Consider the following 18,474-nt stretch of genomic DNA (forward strand, 5'->3'; position numbering starts at 1 on the left):
AGTTTGTCACTGGGGCCGAGCTCCCAGCCATCCAGGACCTCTACACCAGTCGGTGGAAGGTCCTAGAAATCATCAAAGATTCCAGCCGCCCAAGTCATAAACTGTTCTCTCTGCTACCGCACGGCAAGCGGTACCAATGCACCAAGTCTGGAACCAACAGGACCCTGAACAGCTTCTACCCCCAAGCCATACGACTGTTAAATAGTTAGTTAAATAGTTAGCCAACAGCCCGGACTATCTGTATTTGACCCTGTTTGCACTAACTCGTTTGACTCATCACATGCGCTGCTGTTACGGTTTGTCTATCCTGTTGCCTAGTCACTTTATCTTTCTTAGTGTCCAACAAGCTTTCTCTACCCTTAAACTTGTTCTGAACACCTCTAAAACAAAGGTCATGTGGTTTAGGAAGAAGAATGCCCCTCTCCCCACAGGTGTGATTACTACCTCTGAGGGTTTAGAGCTTGAGGTAGTCACCTCATACAAGTACTTGGGAGTATGGCTAGACGGCACACTGTCATTCTCTCAGCACATATCAAAGCTGCAGGCTAAAGTTTAATCTAGACTTGGTTTCCTCTATCGTAATCGCTCCTCTTTCACCCCAGCTGCCAAACTAACCCTGATTCAGATGACCATCCTACCCATGCTAGATTACGGAGACATAATTTATAGATCAGCAGGTAAGGGTGTTCTCGAGCGGCTAGATGCTCTTTACTATTCGGCCATCAGATTTGCCACCAATGCTCCTTATAGGACACATCACTGCACTCTATACTCCTCTGTAAACTGGTCATCTCTGTATACCCGTCGCAAGACCCACTGGTTGATGCTTATTTATAAAACCCTCTTTGGCCTCACGCCCCCCTATCTGAGATATCTACTGCAGCCCTCATCCTCCACATACAACACCCGTTCTGCCAGTCACATTCTGTTAAAGGTCCCCAAAGCACACACATCCCTGGGTCGCTCCTCTTTTCAGTTCACTGCAGCTAGCGACTGGAACGAACTGCAACAAACAGTCAAACTGGACAATTTTATCTCAATCTCTTCATTCAAAGACTCAAATCATGGACACTCTTACTGACAGTTGTGGCTGCTTTGCGTGATGTATTGTTCTCTACCTTCTTGCCCTTTGTGCTGTTGACTGTGCCCAATAATGTTTGTACCATGTTTTGTGCTGCTACCATGTTGTGTTGCTGCCATGCTGTGTTGTCATGTGTTGCTGCCTTGCTATGTTGTCGTCTTAGGTCTCTCCTTATGTAGTGTTGTCTCTCGTCGTGATGTGTGTGTTGTCCTATATTTACATGTTATTTATTTATTTTATTTTTTAATCCCAGCCGCCGTCCAAGCAGGAGGTCCTTTGCCTTTTGGTAGGCCGTCATTGTAAATAAGAATTTGTTCTTAACTGACTTGCCTAGTTAAATAAAGGTAAAAATCCCATATATGTACATGTCTACCTCAATTTCCTCGTACCCCTGCACATCAACTCTGTACTGGTACCCAATGTATATAGCCAAGTTATCGTTACTCGTTGTGTATTTTTCTATTTCTTTCTGTCTGCATTGTTGGGAAGTATGCATTCCACGGTTAATCTACACCTATGGGTTTACGAAGCATGTGCCAAATAAAATGCGATTTGTTATTCTTGATCTGTCTTGTGTGTGGGGGGCATGTCATGAATCTTGAGAGGGGTGGGAGGTGGTGGGGGGTCTGGAACCAGTTGTCCGCTGCTTGTTATTGTCAAAGGAGGGCTGCACTGTTAACCTTGACCTGAACCTGGTGTCTCATTCCCCTCAGGGGAGAGTGGGGGACAGGGGGTGTACAGGAGGGGCGTGATTCGGCCCCATACAGGATTTCCTTAGTCCATACGGCAGCTGCCTATTGTTAGGGACAGACCAGGGTTGCTGGAGTCCAAGAGATCTCCCCCCTGCCTAGAGGGACTGACTGGAGCACTGTCCTCTCCAGTCCCACACTCCTGCCTTTCTGCTACTGTTCTACACTCGTACCATGTCCATTTGTGGCCTGTACACCATGCTGCCATTTTGTTGTAGCCAACAACACTCACACAAACACACACCATTGACCAGACCACAGGCAAACGCACTGCTGCATGCAGGACGCTTAGGTTAAGTCCGAACAACTTCATAACCTGATTTAGGCTAGCCTTTTTGCCCTAAGAAAGAAACACACAATGAATCACAGGCCATGCTGTGAGTGTGTGTGTGTGTGTGTGTGTGTGTGTGTGTGTGTTAAAGGCGAGAGGTTTAACCGGGTGACATTTACCTTTACCTGTGCGTGTGCCCAGCGCACCACCAGCTTCTTGGACAGGGCCAGCTTCCCATTCAGACAATGGATCGCCCTCTCAGCCTCCTGGAGATGGGGGGGAAAAAGGGGTTTGATCCTCATTAAAAAAAAAACATAATTTCACCATGAAAAACGAGGCCAGTATCATTACATTGTAGTCATTTAGCAGACACTTATCCAAGAGCTCTTACACAAATCAATATATAATTTTTCTTTATCATAAAGTGATAACAGAGACAGTAATGACTGATGGATCACCCAGTCCGTGGGGCTCTAGTGGTGTGTGTGTGTGTGTTCGTGTGTGTATGAGGCTAATAAATACACACTTCCTCTGAATAACACCCCAGGGACAGCCTCCCATCACACTTGAGACACTCGCAGTGAATAAGAGATCTTTATCTTAGCTTTGGTGGAGCCCTGAAGAGCCATATGAAGTTTGAAACAATATCTTCACGGGGAAAGATGGGGAAACGGTTGGCTATACTGTATCTCTTGTCTATGCTGTGTATAGCTTTTGACATGCCCTAACTTTTCACTTTTGTGAGTTAATTGCCAATGCACTTATCTTTTCCAATAAGCTGATAACTACTTAATTTAGGAAACGTTTACTTACAACGACTGTGAAATGTGGTTGTCTCAGCTAGCCGTCTTCAGATGAATGCACTATTAAGTCGCTCTGGATAAGAGCGTCTGCTAAATGACTCAAATGTAAATTCATATTTATTTATTTATTTCACCTTTATTTAACCAGGTAGGCAAGTTGAGAACAAGTTCTCATTTACAATTGCGACCTGGCCAAGATAAAGCAAAGCAGTTTGACACATACAACAACACAGAGTTACACATGGAATAAAACAAAACATACAGTCAATAATATAGTAGAAAATGAAGTAGAGACTATCTTTTCTTGGAATTGAAAGATGTGAAATGGCTGGTGTGGTGTCGTACCTCTTTGGTGTGGAAGTTAACAAAGCAGTATCCTCGGGGCTGGCCCTCCAACGGTCCAGACTTGTGGAACAAGAAGTCAAATTGTTTCACCTTCCCAAACTTCTCCAGAAGCTTCACCAGGTGATACCTGTAGAGGAAACACATATATATACACACACACACATTTATACTGAGACTCACTCTAGCGCAGTGGTTCTTAACCTGGGTTCGATCGAACCCCAGGGGTTCGGTGAGTCAGTCTCAGGGGTTCGGCGGAGGTCAAGACACACACCCGACTCATATGATTCGTGATGACACGCCCCGCTTGGCCATCATTGGCTGCAGGTGATCACGCAACATCGCTTGGCCTATCTGTGCTGCAGGGAATTTGGCGCGCTCAGTAGTCGAATTGTGACTGTCGTGATGGTACGTCGTGTGATTTCTTTCTTAATATTTTAATCCCTTCATACTAACTATGTCGAGCAAAAAAAGAAAGTGGTCGGACGAATATGTACAATATGGATTCACATGTATAACGGAACGTGATGAGAGTCAGCGTCCTAACTGCATGATTTGCAATGCCAAGTTGAGCAATTCTAGTCTAGCACTGGCAAAACTAAGAGAACACTTCCTTAAGCTGCATGGAGATGGACAATACAAGAACACAACGCTCGCTGAATTCAAGGTGAAGAGAGACATTTTTCCAATTAAGAAGGGTTCGGTGAATGCGCATATGAAACTGGTGGGGGTCAGTACCTCCAACAAGGTTAAGAACCACTGCTCTAGCGCTTCTGATCTGCTGTGACAAAGTAAAAGCTATTTATTTGTCGTTTTATGCATTTGATTTGCTTGGCTAAATTCGGTCATGTATTACTTTGAAATAACATTTAGTGGTCATGAGTAATCTCCAAAACACATTAGATTAATATAAAGACTAAATTGAATTCAAGTACAATAGGTTGAAACAATTCATTACTAAAAATGTCTCTTTCAATACAGGCAGGTCTTTCAACGCCAGACTTCAACTAAGATGACTCATAACATAAATTGGCTAACATTCCTTTGTCACAGACAGTCCAACCTATTCATGAAACATCATACAGCATGACTGCATTTGCCTTCCCTGTCACCTTCCCCCGATTAGGATGACCGCTCTCTTACACCTTTTGAGCCGCAGTAAATCTTTCATCCACACAATGCAGAGGATACAGCGGCAGGACAATGAGAGAAAAAAAAAAAAGAAAGAAAAAGGAAGCCTGAATTCAAGAAAAACATTCACTACTGTACAGCGCGCGGCTAGCTGCCGTAACTGCCTTGGCCTGTTAGCCTCTAATAGTCGTGGGAAATTGAACACGTCCACCTTCCATTCAGAAGTGTATTAGCAGTCGGATTCATTGTCATTAACATCCAGGATCCATAAAAAAAAAAAGATTCATTGCTTGACCGTCTGACTCTTGAGGTGGTCTCGACTATAGCCTCATTGCCCTGTTAACAAGTGTTAAACTATGAAGAGTCCCTTACAGTAGTATATACTGTACTGGCCCGGCCTTGTACCCATCAACAGATGAATTTGTCATGACCATGGCTAACAGCTGTACCAGTGATTCAGAGGGAACTTGAGGTTATACCTCCTGACGCAAGACTCAACGTTTTGGGATAAGGTTCAAGCCTACACTCATTCCGCACACTGCGAAGTTCAAGTAGAAGTGATTACGAGAGTTCTCTCACACGACATCTACCGTATAACAGAGAGAGAAGTTGGAACAACAGTAGGGGGGGGAGCAGTCTGAACAAGAAGCAGCCAATTTCATATGTCCATGTCGACGGTCTGTATTGGTGGGCAGCCTAGCATGCAGTCTGTGCATTCTCTCTGTTGTCCGAGCCAAATATCACTGTCCGTGCACGCCAAAAGCCTACGCTGCATGCTACCATTTCAGGGCGTTATCAGAAGAACATCAACAGTGTAGACTGGGCATGACCAGATGAATAAAAAGTCTACCTAGTCATAGAGTCACAATATACAGTACCAGTCAAAAGTTTGGACACGCCTACTCATTTAAGGGTTTTTCTTTTTTAATAGGGAAGACATCAAAACTATGAAATAACACACATGGAATCATGTAGTAACCAAAAAAAAGTGTTCAAATCAAAAATATATTTGAGATTCTTCAAGGTAGCCACCCTTGGCCTTGATGACAACTTTGCACCCTCTTGGCATTCTCTCAACCAGTTTCATGAGGTAGTCACCTGGAATGCATTTCAATTAACAGGTGTGCCTTGTTCAAAGTTAATTTGTGGAATTTCTTTCCTTCTTAATGTGCTTGAGCCAATCAGTTGTGTTGTGACAACATAGGGGAGTTATACAGAAGATAGCCCTATTTGGTAAAAGACCAAGTCCATATTATGGCAAGAACAGCACAAATAAGCAAAGAGAAATGACAGTTAATCATTAAGACATGAAGGTCAGACAATGCGGAACATTTCAAAAACGTTTAAAAAGTTTCTTCACGTGCAGTCGCAAAAACCATCAAGCGCGATGATGAAAGTGGCTCTCATGAGGACCGCCACAGGAAAGGAAGACTCAGAGTTACCTCTGCTGCAGAAGACAAGTTCATTAGAGTTACCAGCCTCAGAAATTGCAGCCCAGATAAATGCTTCAGAGTTCAAGTAACAGACACATCTCAACATCAACTGTTCAGAGGAGACTGTGTGAATTAGGCCTTCATGGTCGAATAGCTACAAAGAAACCACTACTAAAGGACACCAATAATAAGAAGAGACTTGCTTGGGCCAAGAAACATGAGCAATGGACATTAGATTGTGAAACAAAGGACAGATTTCCACCAAAGACACAACCGCTGTGTCTTTGTGAGATCCAGAGTAGGTGAACAGATGATCTCCGCATGTGTGGTTCCCACCGTGAAGCATGGAGGAGGTGGTGTGATGGTGCTTGCTGGTGACACATTCTGATTTATTTAGAATTCAGAGCACACCCAGCATGGCTCCCACAGCATTCTGCAGCGATACGCCATCCCATCTGGTTTGCGCTTAGTGGGACTATCATTTGTTTTTCAACAGAACAATGACCAACACACCTCCAAGCTGTGTAAGGGCTATTTGACCAAGAAGGAGTGTGATGGAGTGCTGCATCAGATGACCTGGCCTCCACAATCACCCGACCTCAACCCAATTGAGATAGTTTGGGATGAGTTGGATCGCAAAGTGAAGGAAAAGCAGCCAACAAGTGCCCAGCATGTGGGAACTCCTTCAAGACTGTTGGAAAAGCATTCCAGGTGAAGCTGGTTGAGAGAATGCCAAGAGTGTGCAAAGCGGTCATTAGGGAAAAGGGTGGCTACTTTGAAGAATCTCAAATATATTTTGATTTGTTAACACTTTTTTTGGTTACTACATGATTCCATATGTGTTTATGTCTTCGCTATTATTCTACAATGTAGAAAATACTAAAAAAATAAAGAAAAACCCTTGAATGAGTGGGTGTGTCCAAACTTTTGACAGGTACTGTAACTTCTGGCTACATTCATTATCTCTTATGGAATTATAAAACGGGTTGTGGTTGTGTCATAGTCATCACAGGTATGTTGGAAGCATGACATGCAGCTACATTGCTTGACGTTGAATTCCATATAATGCAATAGAGCCTCAGGTCAGGCAATAGTCTAGGTCTAACCAGTATTTATTGAGCTCAAGCTTAGGTCAGATACAACACAAAATGTTTCCTATGGAAGACTAATCACTTAGTTTAAAGACATATCTACATTATTTCACAATGTAAAACAATAACAATGTGAATGTCCCTTGATAGCCTATGTTACGTAAATAAATTTAAAAAAACATGGGTGAGCCTTTATTTTTTCTCCTTCCCGGAGTGACTGCCTGGGAATTGTGTTATGTACAAGTAGCCTAACAGAGATGCTTGTTGCTTTCATACATTTGTCCCGCACAGTTATTTTTAAATCGTGGAAAGGTATGTAGCCTAGGAGCAGGAGTTGAGGGAGTACTAGGGATCCTGGGTTACGTCCCAAATGGCACCCTATTCCCTATATAGTGCATTCCTTTTGACCAAAGCCCTATGGGGCCTGGTCAAAATTAGTGGACTAGATAGGGTATAGGATGTTATTGTGGGTACACCCATGGACTGGATGTATTAATGTCTTTCCTTGGCCTCCCAGGAGCTTTCTCTACAAGCAGAATTTCTCACTTTCCCAGACTCCACCCTCCGCAGGCTGGAATGGAGTGTCTTCCTGCGACCTGCTGCTGGTACAGATTGAGGAATTGATAGTGGGCTGATACACCGGGAAGGACCACAGGAGGGGACAGGACCACGTCTGGCCTGTAACAGACCACAATGCACTTCTCCTGGGGGTTGTAAAACGTGCCGGCCGGCAGGAGGTTGAGGAGGGGAGCTAAGGGTTGGTGAGGGGAGGAGTGATCTCCTTGCTCGAGGGGGTTCTTCTGTGAAAGCATGAACCCGAGCCAAGCTGGACATCTGTTAAATAACCAGGCAGCGAAGTGGCCCAGCACCTACAGTTCCTCCATCTATTTGAGGACTGAGTCAGGGAGGAGCTGAATGCTCTCTGAATATGGCGACCACTCTCAAATTGGGCACCAGAGAGAGACAGAGAGAAAGTAAGAGACCGTTTGCCTGGTCCAACGTCTGACATGACCCAGAGGCCATGTTTTATGGTCTATGATCTCACATGAACATGAGGTAAAGGAGGCAGTCTTCCAAAGCAGGTCTTTCCTGGGAAAGGGTAAGTTAAAGAGGACAGTGAATTCTCCCAGCCGGTCTTTCCTTCCATCCTTTTCTACCTTTCCTCTTCTACCTCCACCAGGTGGGCATGGCCCCCATGTCCCGTCTGTACCCCCATCCTAGGGCCCAGCACCAAAAACAACCTGCAGCTCAGACTGCACATGCTGGATCCATCACTGGCCTAGAATGGGCTCCAGTGGAGCAGGGACAGACAAGTCAATGTGTCAGCGCCTTATCAGGAGTGGAACAGCAGCCCCTCTCTCTCTGTGTGAATGGGGTGGGTGGAGCCGTGTTATAGGGCTGTGATGGTCATGGAATTTTGGATGACATTTATTGGTCAGACAAAAAAAATGTTGTCACCGTAACAACCATTAGAATAGCAACAAAAATAATAATACACAGCCGAGAGCTGCTAAGTGACACGAGACCACCAGACAAGCTAAACTACTTCTGTGCTCGCTTCGAGGCAAATAACACTGAAACATGCATGAGAGCACCAGCTGTTTCGAAAGGCTGTGATCACCCTCTCCGCAGCCGATGTGAGTAAGACCTTTAAACAGGTCAACATTCACAAGGCCGCGGGGCCAGACGGTTTTACCAGGACGTGTACTGCGAGCATGCGCTGACCAACTAGCAAGTGTCTTCACTGACATTTTCAACCTCTCCCTGTCCGAGTCTGTAACACCAACATGTTTTAAGCAGACCACCATAGTGCCTGTGCCCAAGAACACTAAGGTAACCTGCCTAAACGACTACCGACCCATAGCACTCACGCCTGTAGCCATGAAGTGCTTTGAAAGGCGGGTCATGGCTCACATCAACACCATTATCCCAGAAACTCTAGACCCACTCCAATTTGCATACCCCCCCAACAGATCCACAGATGATGCAATCCCTCTTGCACTTCACACTGCCCTTTCCCACTTGAACAAAAGCAACACCTATGTGAGAATGCTATTCATTGACCTCAGCTCAACACCATAGCGCCCTCAAAGCTCATCAATAAGCTAAGGACCCTGGGACTAAACACCTCCCTCTGCAACTGGATCCTGGACTTCCTGATGTGATCAAGACAAAGGACATGATTGTGAACTACAGGAAAGAGAGGACCGAGCACGCCCCCATTCTCATCGACAGGGCTACAGTGGAGCAGGTTGAGAGCTTCAGGTTCCATGGTGTCCACATCACCAACAAACTAACATGGTCCAAGCTAGAGGTTGACCGATTATGCTTTTTCAACGCCGATACCGATTATTGGAGGACCAAAAAACCCGCTGCGATTAAAATCGCCCGATTTTATTTATTTATTTATATATATATATATATATATATATATATATATATATATATATATATATATATATATATATATATATATATATATATATATATATATATATATATATTTGTAATAATGACAATTACAACAATGCTGAATGTACAATGAACACTTTTATTTTAACTTAATATAATACATCAATAAAATTAATTTAGTCTCAAATAAATAATGAAAAACTTGTTCAATTTGGTTTAAATAATGCAAAAACAAAGTGTGGAGAAGTAAAAGTGCAATATGTGCCAAGTAAAAAAGCTAACGTTTAAGTTCCTTGCTCAGAACATGAGAACATATGAAAGCTGGTGGTTCCTTTTAACACGAGTCTTCAATATTCCCAGGTAAGAAGCTTTAGGTTGTAGTTATTATAGGACTATTTCTCTCTATACCATTTGTATTTCATATACCTTTGACTATTGGATGTTCTAATAGGTACTTTAGTATTGCCAGCTTGAAGCATTGCGAAGAGCTGCTTGCAAACGCAGCAAAGTGCTGTTTGAATGAATGCTTACGAGCCTGCTGCTGCCTACCACCGCTCAGTCAGACTGCTCTATCAAATCATAGACTTAATTATAATATAATAACACACTGAAATATGAGCCATAGGTCATTAATATGGTCAAATCCGGAAACTATAATTTCGAAAACAAAACGATTATTTTTTCTGTGAAATACGGAACCGTTCCGTATTTTATCTAACGGGTGGCATCCATAAGTCTAAATATTGCTGTTACATTGCACAACCGTCAATGTTATGTCATAATTACGTAAAATTCTGGCAAATTAGTTCGCAATGAGCCAGGCGGCCCAAACTGTTGCATATACCCTGACTCTGCGTGCAATGAACGCAAGAGAAGTGACACAATTTCCCTAGTTTAATATTGCCTGCTAACATGAATTTCTTTTAACTAAATATGCAAGTTTAAAAATATATACTTCTGTGTATTGATTTTAAGAAAGGCATTGATGTTTATGGTTAGGTACATTCGTGAAACGATTGTGCTTTTTTTGCAAATGCACTTTTGTTAAATCATCCCGTTTGGCGAAGTTGGCTGTCGTTGTTAGGAAGAAATAGTATTCACAGTTCGCAACGAGCCAGGCGGCCCAAACTGCTGCATATACCCTGACTCTGTTGCACAGAACGCAAGAGAAGTGACACAATTTCCCTAGTTAAAAGAAATTCATGTTAGCAGGCAATATTAACTAAATATGCAGGTTTAAAAATATATACTTGTATATTGATTTTAAGAAAGGTGTTGATGTTTATGGTTAGGTACACATTGGTGCAACGACAGTGCTTTTTTCACAAATGCGCTTATTAAATCACCCGTTTGGCAAAGAAGGCAGTGATTCAATGATAAATTAACAGGCACCACATCGATTATATGCAACGCAGAACAAGCTAGATAAACTAATAATATCATCAACCATGTGTAGTTAACTAGTGATTATGTTAAGATTGATTGTTTTTTATAAGATACGTTTAATGCTAGCTAGCACCTTAAGTTGGCTCCTTGCTGCACTTGCATAACAGGTAGTCAGCCTGCCATGCAGTCTCCTCGTGGAGTGCAATGTAATCGGCCATGATTGGTGTCCAAAAATGCCGATTGTTATGAAAACTTGAAATCGGCCCTAATTAAAATCGGCCATTCCGATTAATCGGTCGACCTCTAGTCCAAGCACACCAATACCGTCGTGAAGAGGGCACGACAAAACCTATTCCCCCTCAGGAGACTGAAAAGATGTGGCATGGGTCCTCAGATCCTCAAAAGGTTTTACAGCTGCACCATCGAGAGCATCCTGACTGGTTGCATCACTGCCTGGTATGTCAACTGCTCAGCCTCCGACCGCAAGGCACTACAGAGGGTAGTGTGTACGGCCCAGTACATCACTGGGGCCAAGCTTCCTGCCATCCAGGACCTCTATACCAGGCAGTGTCAGAGGAAGGCCCTAAAAATTGTCAAAGACTCCAGCCACCTTAGTCATAGACTGTTCTCGGCAAGCGGTGCTGGAGCACCAAGTCTAGGTCCAAGAGGCTTGTAAACAGCTTCTACCCCCAAGCCATAAGATTCATGAACATCTAATCAAATGGCTACCCAGACTATCTGCACCCCCCCCCCCCCCCCCCCTCTACACCGCTGCTACTCTCTGTTATCGTTTATGCATAGTCACATTAATAACTCTACCTACATGTTATCTCTAACCGGTGCCCCTGCACATTGACTCTGTACTGGTACCCCCTGTATATAGTCTCGCTATTGTTATTTTACTGCTGCTCTTTAATTACTTGTTACTTTTATTTCTTATCCGTATTTTTTTTCAACTGCATTGTTGGTTAGGTGCTCGTAAAGTAAGCATTTCACTGTAAGGTCGACACCTGTTGTATTCAGCGCATGCGACTAATAAAATGTGAATTTTAAGATGCACATTTTCTCCTCTCCTGACTGCATGTGCTGCTGCAGAAAGGGTACATTGCCTAGGCCAGATATTCACTTGGGTACACTGCAGCATCCACAAAGAGGCTCTTGCTGCCAAGGGAATGCCTGACAGCTTGAAAGACGTTTTGGACACTACAGTGAAAAAATGGTTAACATTGTTAAAGCAAGGCCCCTGAACTCTCGTGTATTTTCTGCACTATGCAATGATATGGGCAGCGACGATATAACGCTTTTACAACATACAGAAGTGCGCTAGTTATCAAGGGGCAAAGCATTGACACGTTTTTGTTTTTTTAATTGAGAGACGAGCTTAAAGTTCTCTTTACTGACTATAATTTTCACTTGTCTGACCACTTGCATGATGACCAGTTTCTCACATCACTGGCCTATCTGGGTGATATTTTTTCTTGCTTGAATGATCTGAATCTAGGATTACAGGGACTCTCTGCAACTATATTCAATGTGCGGGACAAAATTGAGGCTATGATTAAGAAGTTGGAGCTCTTCTCTTCTCGTACCTATTAACAAGGACAACACACAGGTCTATCCATCATTGTATGATTTTTTTGTATGCAAATTAATTCCAAGCTACAGACAATGTCAAATGTGATATAGCGAAGCACCTGAGTGAGTTGGGTGAGCAATTACGTAGGTACTTCCCCGAAACGGATGACACAAACAACGGATTCGTTATCCCTTTCATGCCCTAACCTCCAGTCCACTTACCAATATCTGAACAAGTGAGCCTCATCGAAATTGCAACAAGCGGTTCTGTGAAAGTTGAATTGAATCAGAAGCCACTGCCAGATTTCTGGATTGGGCTGCGCTCAGAATATCCTGCCTTGTCAAATCGCGCTGTTAAGACACTGATTCGGCCCTCACTAGCATAAAAACTAAATACAGGCACAAGCTGTGTGTGGAAAATGATTTAAAACAGACTCTCCAATACAACCCAACATTGCAGAGTTATGTGCATCCTTTCAAGCACACACTTCTCATTAACCTGTGGTGAGTTACTCACAATTTGATGAACAAATAAGGTTTTATATGTAAGATGGCTAAACAAAGAGCAAAATTATTGATTAAAAGCTCTTTGTCACTTCCCACGAGCCGGGTTGTGACAAAAACTAACACTCATTATGTTTAATAAATATGTTGTATAGTGTGTGTGTGTGGCAGGCTTACAATGATGGCAAAAAAACAACATTTGAGAGTGCACTGACCCTGGTGCTAGAGGGGATACGCAGCTGGAGGTTGAATGTTTGAAGGGGTACCGGACTATAAAAAGTTTGGGAACCACTGAAACAGAATATTTGTTTGCTACAACACCTTGCATGTCTCAGCAAGGAGCAACAAAGTTTCATCACGTTGTTAAGTCCATGTTACTGTAGAAACGGACTCAACCGCACAAATGCCCAGCCAATTCCTTCTTCGGTCAGCTGTTTTTTCCACATTTGTTATTTTAACGGTTATTTTATTTTCATGACGGTCTTCATCCATAATTGTCAGTTACACAGTTATACGGTAATTGTGCCAACTCTAGCCGTGTGTGTGGTGTGTGTGTGTGTGTGAGAGATGTGCCTGGGCAGGCGGGTCGAGCAGGCGGGTTGGGGTGTTGTCCCTCTCACCAGCTGACTGCCTCCGTCGCTGAAGACACACTCTTGAAATGCAGTCAGGCTGGTGTTTGTCTAACGCCAGCCTGTGCCTGAGACAGACTGGTGCACAACATGTTTCGTAAGATATCACATCTGCTGCTATAAGAGCTCAGCTGCCTCTTCAAAAACAAAATGTGCCAAAGTGTTGATTCTGCTCCCTGAGATATGGGGAAGGTAGCGAAAGCATTCCCAGATGAAATGCAGCCTATATCAATCAAAGAATCATTCACCAAATCCAGACTGTGACCTCGGAATTATGCATTTTTCAACAAGCTAAACTCCGATGATCTCCCAACTTCAGTTTAGCTTTTCTACCACTCTTAGTTTCTCCAAGAGAAGGGGAAAAAACGGGGAATTGAGCAATCGCTCAGCATTGTCCCGAGACTGGATTCTTCCAGAGATCTGGAGGGCTTGAGATCATGACTGATGATGCTGCTGAGGATCTGACATCATTAAGACCGGTGGATTAATTAGCATGGAAAATAACGAGAAAATAAAGGATTCTTGGCTGAGAAAGACAGAGAGAAAACACAGAGAGAGCGTTAGAGGGACGAGAGAAAGAGAGCGCGAGAGGGACGAGAGAAAGAGAGCGCGAGAGGGACGAGAGAAAGAGAGCGCGAGAGGGACGAGAGAAAGAGAGCGCGAGAGGGACGAGAGAAAGAGAGCGCGAGAGGGACGAGAGAAAGAGAGCGCGAGAGGGACGAGAGGGACGAGAGAAAGAGAGCACGAGAGGGACGAGAGAAAGAGAGCGTTAGAGGGACGAGAGAAAGAGAGCACGAGAGGGACGAGAGAAAGAGAGCGCGAGAGGGACGAGAGAAAGAGAGCACGAGAGGGACGAGAGGGATGAGAGAAAGAGAGCACGAGAGGGACGAGAGAAAGAGAGCGCGAGAGGGACGAGAGAAAGAGAGCGCGAGAGGGACGAGAGAAAGAGAGCGCGAGAGGGACGAGAGAAAGAGAGCGCTAGAGGGACGAGAGAAAGAGAGCACGAGAGGGACGAGAGAAAGAGAGCACGAGAGGGACGAGAGAAAGAGAGCACGAGAGGGACAAGAGAAAGGGAGAAAGTGAGAAAGTAGCCTAGTAACAGTTGTAGAAACCGTGTGGTCGTGTTAAAAGAGTGTACAACGTTTCCCACCAGGTTTCAGAGTGCAACTGTAGTGCCAGATGCCCTGGGGGAATCTTCCAGTTTGAACTTCTCCTTAGAGAAATGAGTGAGCAATGGCTCCTGATGCTGCAGCAAGCAGTGAGTCTAAGACTTTGTCCCAAATGGTCCCCTAGTCCCTATATATTGCAATACTTTTTTAACCAGGACCCATCTCCTCTTCAACACCACAATCAATCTCTCTGACAGAGACTACATATTAACGGAAAAACTAAGAAATTACAGCAGAGATTTTTACCTCACGTCTCCATTACCCACTTATTTGATCTCCTGGCTCGCTGTAAAAAGAAAAACAACAAAGTGCCTGTAGCTGAATACTGACCCTCACTCAGAAAACAAGAACAGAACTCTACAGTGCTGCCTGCCTGCATGTCACTTTACAGAGAGGAGGGCCCTGAAGTAGGTCTTGCTACAACAAACACTTGGAGCACGTGAACTAATTCATCTTACCAATCATCAGCCTGTGGGCATATTTTGTTGTTTTCCTTATACCCTATGTAGTGCACTACTTTTGACCAGAGCCCTATGGGAATAGGGTGCCATTTGGGATGCACTCCAGGTTATTTAAAGGAAAACAGAGGGTAGAGGGGAAGGAAATGCCTGTCTAGACACCAGCCCCAGCAAGGCTGTACATTTTCCAGGAGCCCACCAGCCAATCCCAACCTGTGCTGCCCTCCACCCCACTCCTTCTTCTGAAGCAAAAAGAGCAGCCAGCAAGCTACAGGTTGACAGAGTAAACACGCCAGGTGAGTGAGAAATGATGGCAGCCCTTCAGCAGAACAGGTCGCCATGCCCGAGTGCCTCTCTTTCACACGCCCAACGTTGTCTGCTCATTCTCCAGCCCTCACAGACACACGGCTAATCAATCATACAGGCCAGTCACGGCGGTTGCTCCGCTGGGCTGCTGCTGCATTGCCTCCCTGGCAGGGAGGAGCGAGCGCCCCACCTCCCAGTCAGGGGCGGAAAGAGTAAAAGTTGCCCTTAACAACTAGCCTCGTACAACCGGCCTGATCTCGCAAGCTCACATAAATGATTCGTATCTGTGTAGCAAGCTGGTGAGATTAGGCTGGTTGTACGAGGCTACCTTACCACTGGTTTAGGGTTAAATACATGTTTAATCTACCTGATGGTTAAGGCAAGGATTTGAGAGTAGGGTGATCTGATCCTAGAGCTGTGGTTAGGGACAAATTCTACCTCGAGGTTCATGGACCAAGGGGATTCACTCACTCTGTGATTTTAGGATCGATGTTCCCAATCCACAGGCGATGGCCTTCGTGTGACGAGCTTTCTGAAATGATAGAGGCATTCTCCACGGTCTCCACTGCCAGCTGCGCTGTCGTGGGTTTCTTGCTTTCTGAAACGATGGTGACATCATCGTCTGCCGTCTCCACTGCAGAAGGTGTAGGTTTCTTGCTTTCGGAAATGATAGTGACATCATTGTCTGCCGTCTCCACTGCAGAAGGTGTAGTTTTCTTGCTTTCTGAAACTACGGTGACATCCTGGTCCTCCACGGCTGATGGTGTGGGTTCCTTCCCTTCTGAAATGGTAGAAGGACTCTCCACTGTCTCCACTGCAGACCGAATAGGTTTCTCGCGTTCTGTAACAATGGGGGAACTCTCCGCCGTCTCCACTGCCGACTCCATGGGTCTCCTGAGAGAGAAAAAGAGAGATAGGGCACACTCCCAAAGGGCACACTCCCAAAGCCTTCGGGCAACATAATGTGACCCACAACTTGATTAAATACTGATAAACCCCTTTGAAAATGAAAACATCAAGTAGCCTAGCTAGCTAATCACAGGTCCTATTTTTTGTGATCATACGTTTCACTGCATTCACTGTTCGGACAGAAACATTAACTAGCCATCAGACTTAAATAGTCACCACTAGCCAGCCTCAGCCCAGTACCCTGCCCTGAAATTTAGTCACTGTTACTAGCCTGCTACCACCTGGTACTCAACCCTGCTGCCCTATGTACATAGTCATTGAACACTGGTCACTTTAATGTTTACATACTGTTTTACCCACTTCATGTGTATATACTGAATGCTAGTAACAGCTCATGTTATATAACTGCTGTTGTACACCTTTTCAATTCATATACGTTACTGTCCATAATGTCTATACACACCATGATATACATCTATATTTATATCTCAGACAATGACATGCATTGCTCGTTCTAATATTTCTGAACGCCATCCTTTTGGGGATTTGCGTGTATTGTATTGCAGGTATTACTGCACAGTTGGAGCTAGGAACATAAGCATGTCGCTACACCCGCGACAACATCTGCAAAATATGTGTACGCGACCAATACAATTTCATTTAGCTAGCTAATTTACGTTAACAGCAATCCAGTTAACTATCGTCGGCAATGGATCTAGTTAGATGACTAAAATTAAACCATGATGAAATAAATATATACATGTGAATTGTTTGTTTTATGTTTCTGTTCACTTTGCAACATGGGTTTGTCAATGCCAAGAGCCCTCGACACGGACGGGTGTCAAGCTTTGCTAACGAAGTAAGCTAGCTATTATGCTAGAACTAAGTGTCTGTATCAAACGTTTAATTTACCTTGTTCGGTAGAAACTTTGTCTGACGGTGAACGGCTTAACGTTTAGAGATTACTATATCAACAAAACGTCAATAGAATTCTATAATTTAGTTAAAATACCTTAGTACACAAAGCTCCGGTGAGCTAGCTACTAGCCGCAAGATAGCAAAAACAAAGGCGCCTTTGAATGACGTCTTACACAATCTCGCCCAAAAAGAGCACACACATTGATGACACCCAAAACATATTATTTGAATTAATATGAGGAATAACGCAAGCGTCGGCTCCAGGTATTGCTGCTTTCAAGACAACGGAATATTCGTGAAAAGAATGAAATCAAATCCTGACGTCAGTGATCTTTTAGTCGGAACGAAGAAACTCTGAAATGTCCGACTTGCTAACTGGTTGTAGTTATACACGTGCCGCGTTCAACGAATCAGCAAGTCGGATATTTCCGAGTTTCCTGTGTCCGGCTAGCATCAGATGGCCGTTCAAAACGATTTTCCCCAGTCGGAGTTAGTTTTTTTCCCGAGTTCAAAGTTGTCACCCACTAAAGTCGGAAGTCAGGGATTTCTGAGTTCCCAGTTATTTTGAACGCAGCATTTTCCCCAATGCTCTTCACAGCCTTGCGCAAAAAAAACACATTTGACAAGATATAGCTAAGTAGTAACATTAAAATGCAACGAAGTTGTGCATGAATAAAGTAGTTACAGTGTAAAGATCAAATCCCAAATATACTCTTGTATCGATCCAATATGTCTTTAAGCTTACTCGAATACATGTCCAACGACCTTCCTTCCATATATGACAGATACATACCACAAACGTTTTAACGTTAGCTAGCTAGTAGTAGATATCATGCTAAGTTAGTTAGCTTTCGTGTCAGCGTGTCACATGTGTGATTGATATTGATATGATCGATATGCAGTCAACTATCTAATACTCCTGGACTTATAAAGGCTGGTAAAATGCTACAGTTAAATCTATAATCCTTTCTTGCTACATCATGTTTTGGACTAATACATTAATGATATACTGTAACATAACCATTGATTCTTGAAGAATACAATTTATAAATGACTCAAGACCTTAGTTCAACTGTCATAACCCATCAGAACCCAAAATATAGGCCTTCGTTTTACTCCAATGTTTGTAAACAAGGTAACTATAAACAAACACTATAGCCTCTGAACATGCTTAAAACTATATATTTAATATCATGGGTGATCAGTCCTTGCATCCATAGCTCTGTCTATGAATTTTGCTTTTTAGCGAAACATGGTCGGAGAATACGCTTTGTAATTGTTTCAATTAAGAATTGTAGCTTTTTAAC

The 18,474-nt window shown here is 43.7% G+C and overlaps 1 protein-coding gene across 5 annotated transcripts in view; it reads right to left on the minus strand.

Moving 5' to 3' along the window:
* rbm18 (RNA binding motif protein 18) overlaps positions 1-17,583 on the minus strand; it is a 26,877-nt gene extending 9,294 nt beyond the window's left edge. For 2 of the 5 annotated variants that reach the window (XM_029708608.1, XM_029708610.1), the window contains exons 1-4: positions 17,162-17,583; positions 15,812-16,234; positions 3,250-3,376; positions 2,287-2,367 (exon numbers count right to left, since the gene is read on the minus strand). In XM_029708608.1, coding sequence (XP_029564468.1) covers positions 2,287-2,367; positions 3,250-3,376; positions 15,812-16,227 — 624 coding nt within the window. In that variant the 5' untranslated portion in view covers positions 16,228-16,234; positions 17,162-17,583. Of the gene's footprint in view, positions 1-2,280; positions 2,368-3,249; positions 3,377-15,811; positions 16,235-17,161 lie in introns of all 5 variants that reach the window. The other 3 variants (XM_029708606.1, XM_029708609.1, XM_029708607.1) reach the window with 2 other exon arrangements.
* Positions 17,584-18,474: the final 891 nt, after the last annotated feature.

The sequence above is a fragment of the Salmo trutta genome, chromosome 23 (genome assembly GCF_901001165.1).
Source record: "Salmo trutta chromosome 23, fSalTru1.1, whole genome shotgun sequence".
In the NCBI taxonomy this organism is placed as follows: domain Eukaryota; kingdom Metazoa; phylum Chordata; class Actinopteri; order Salmoniformes; family Salmonidae; genus Salmo; species Salmo trutta.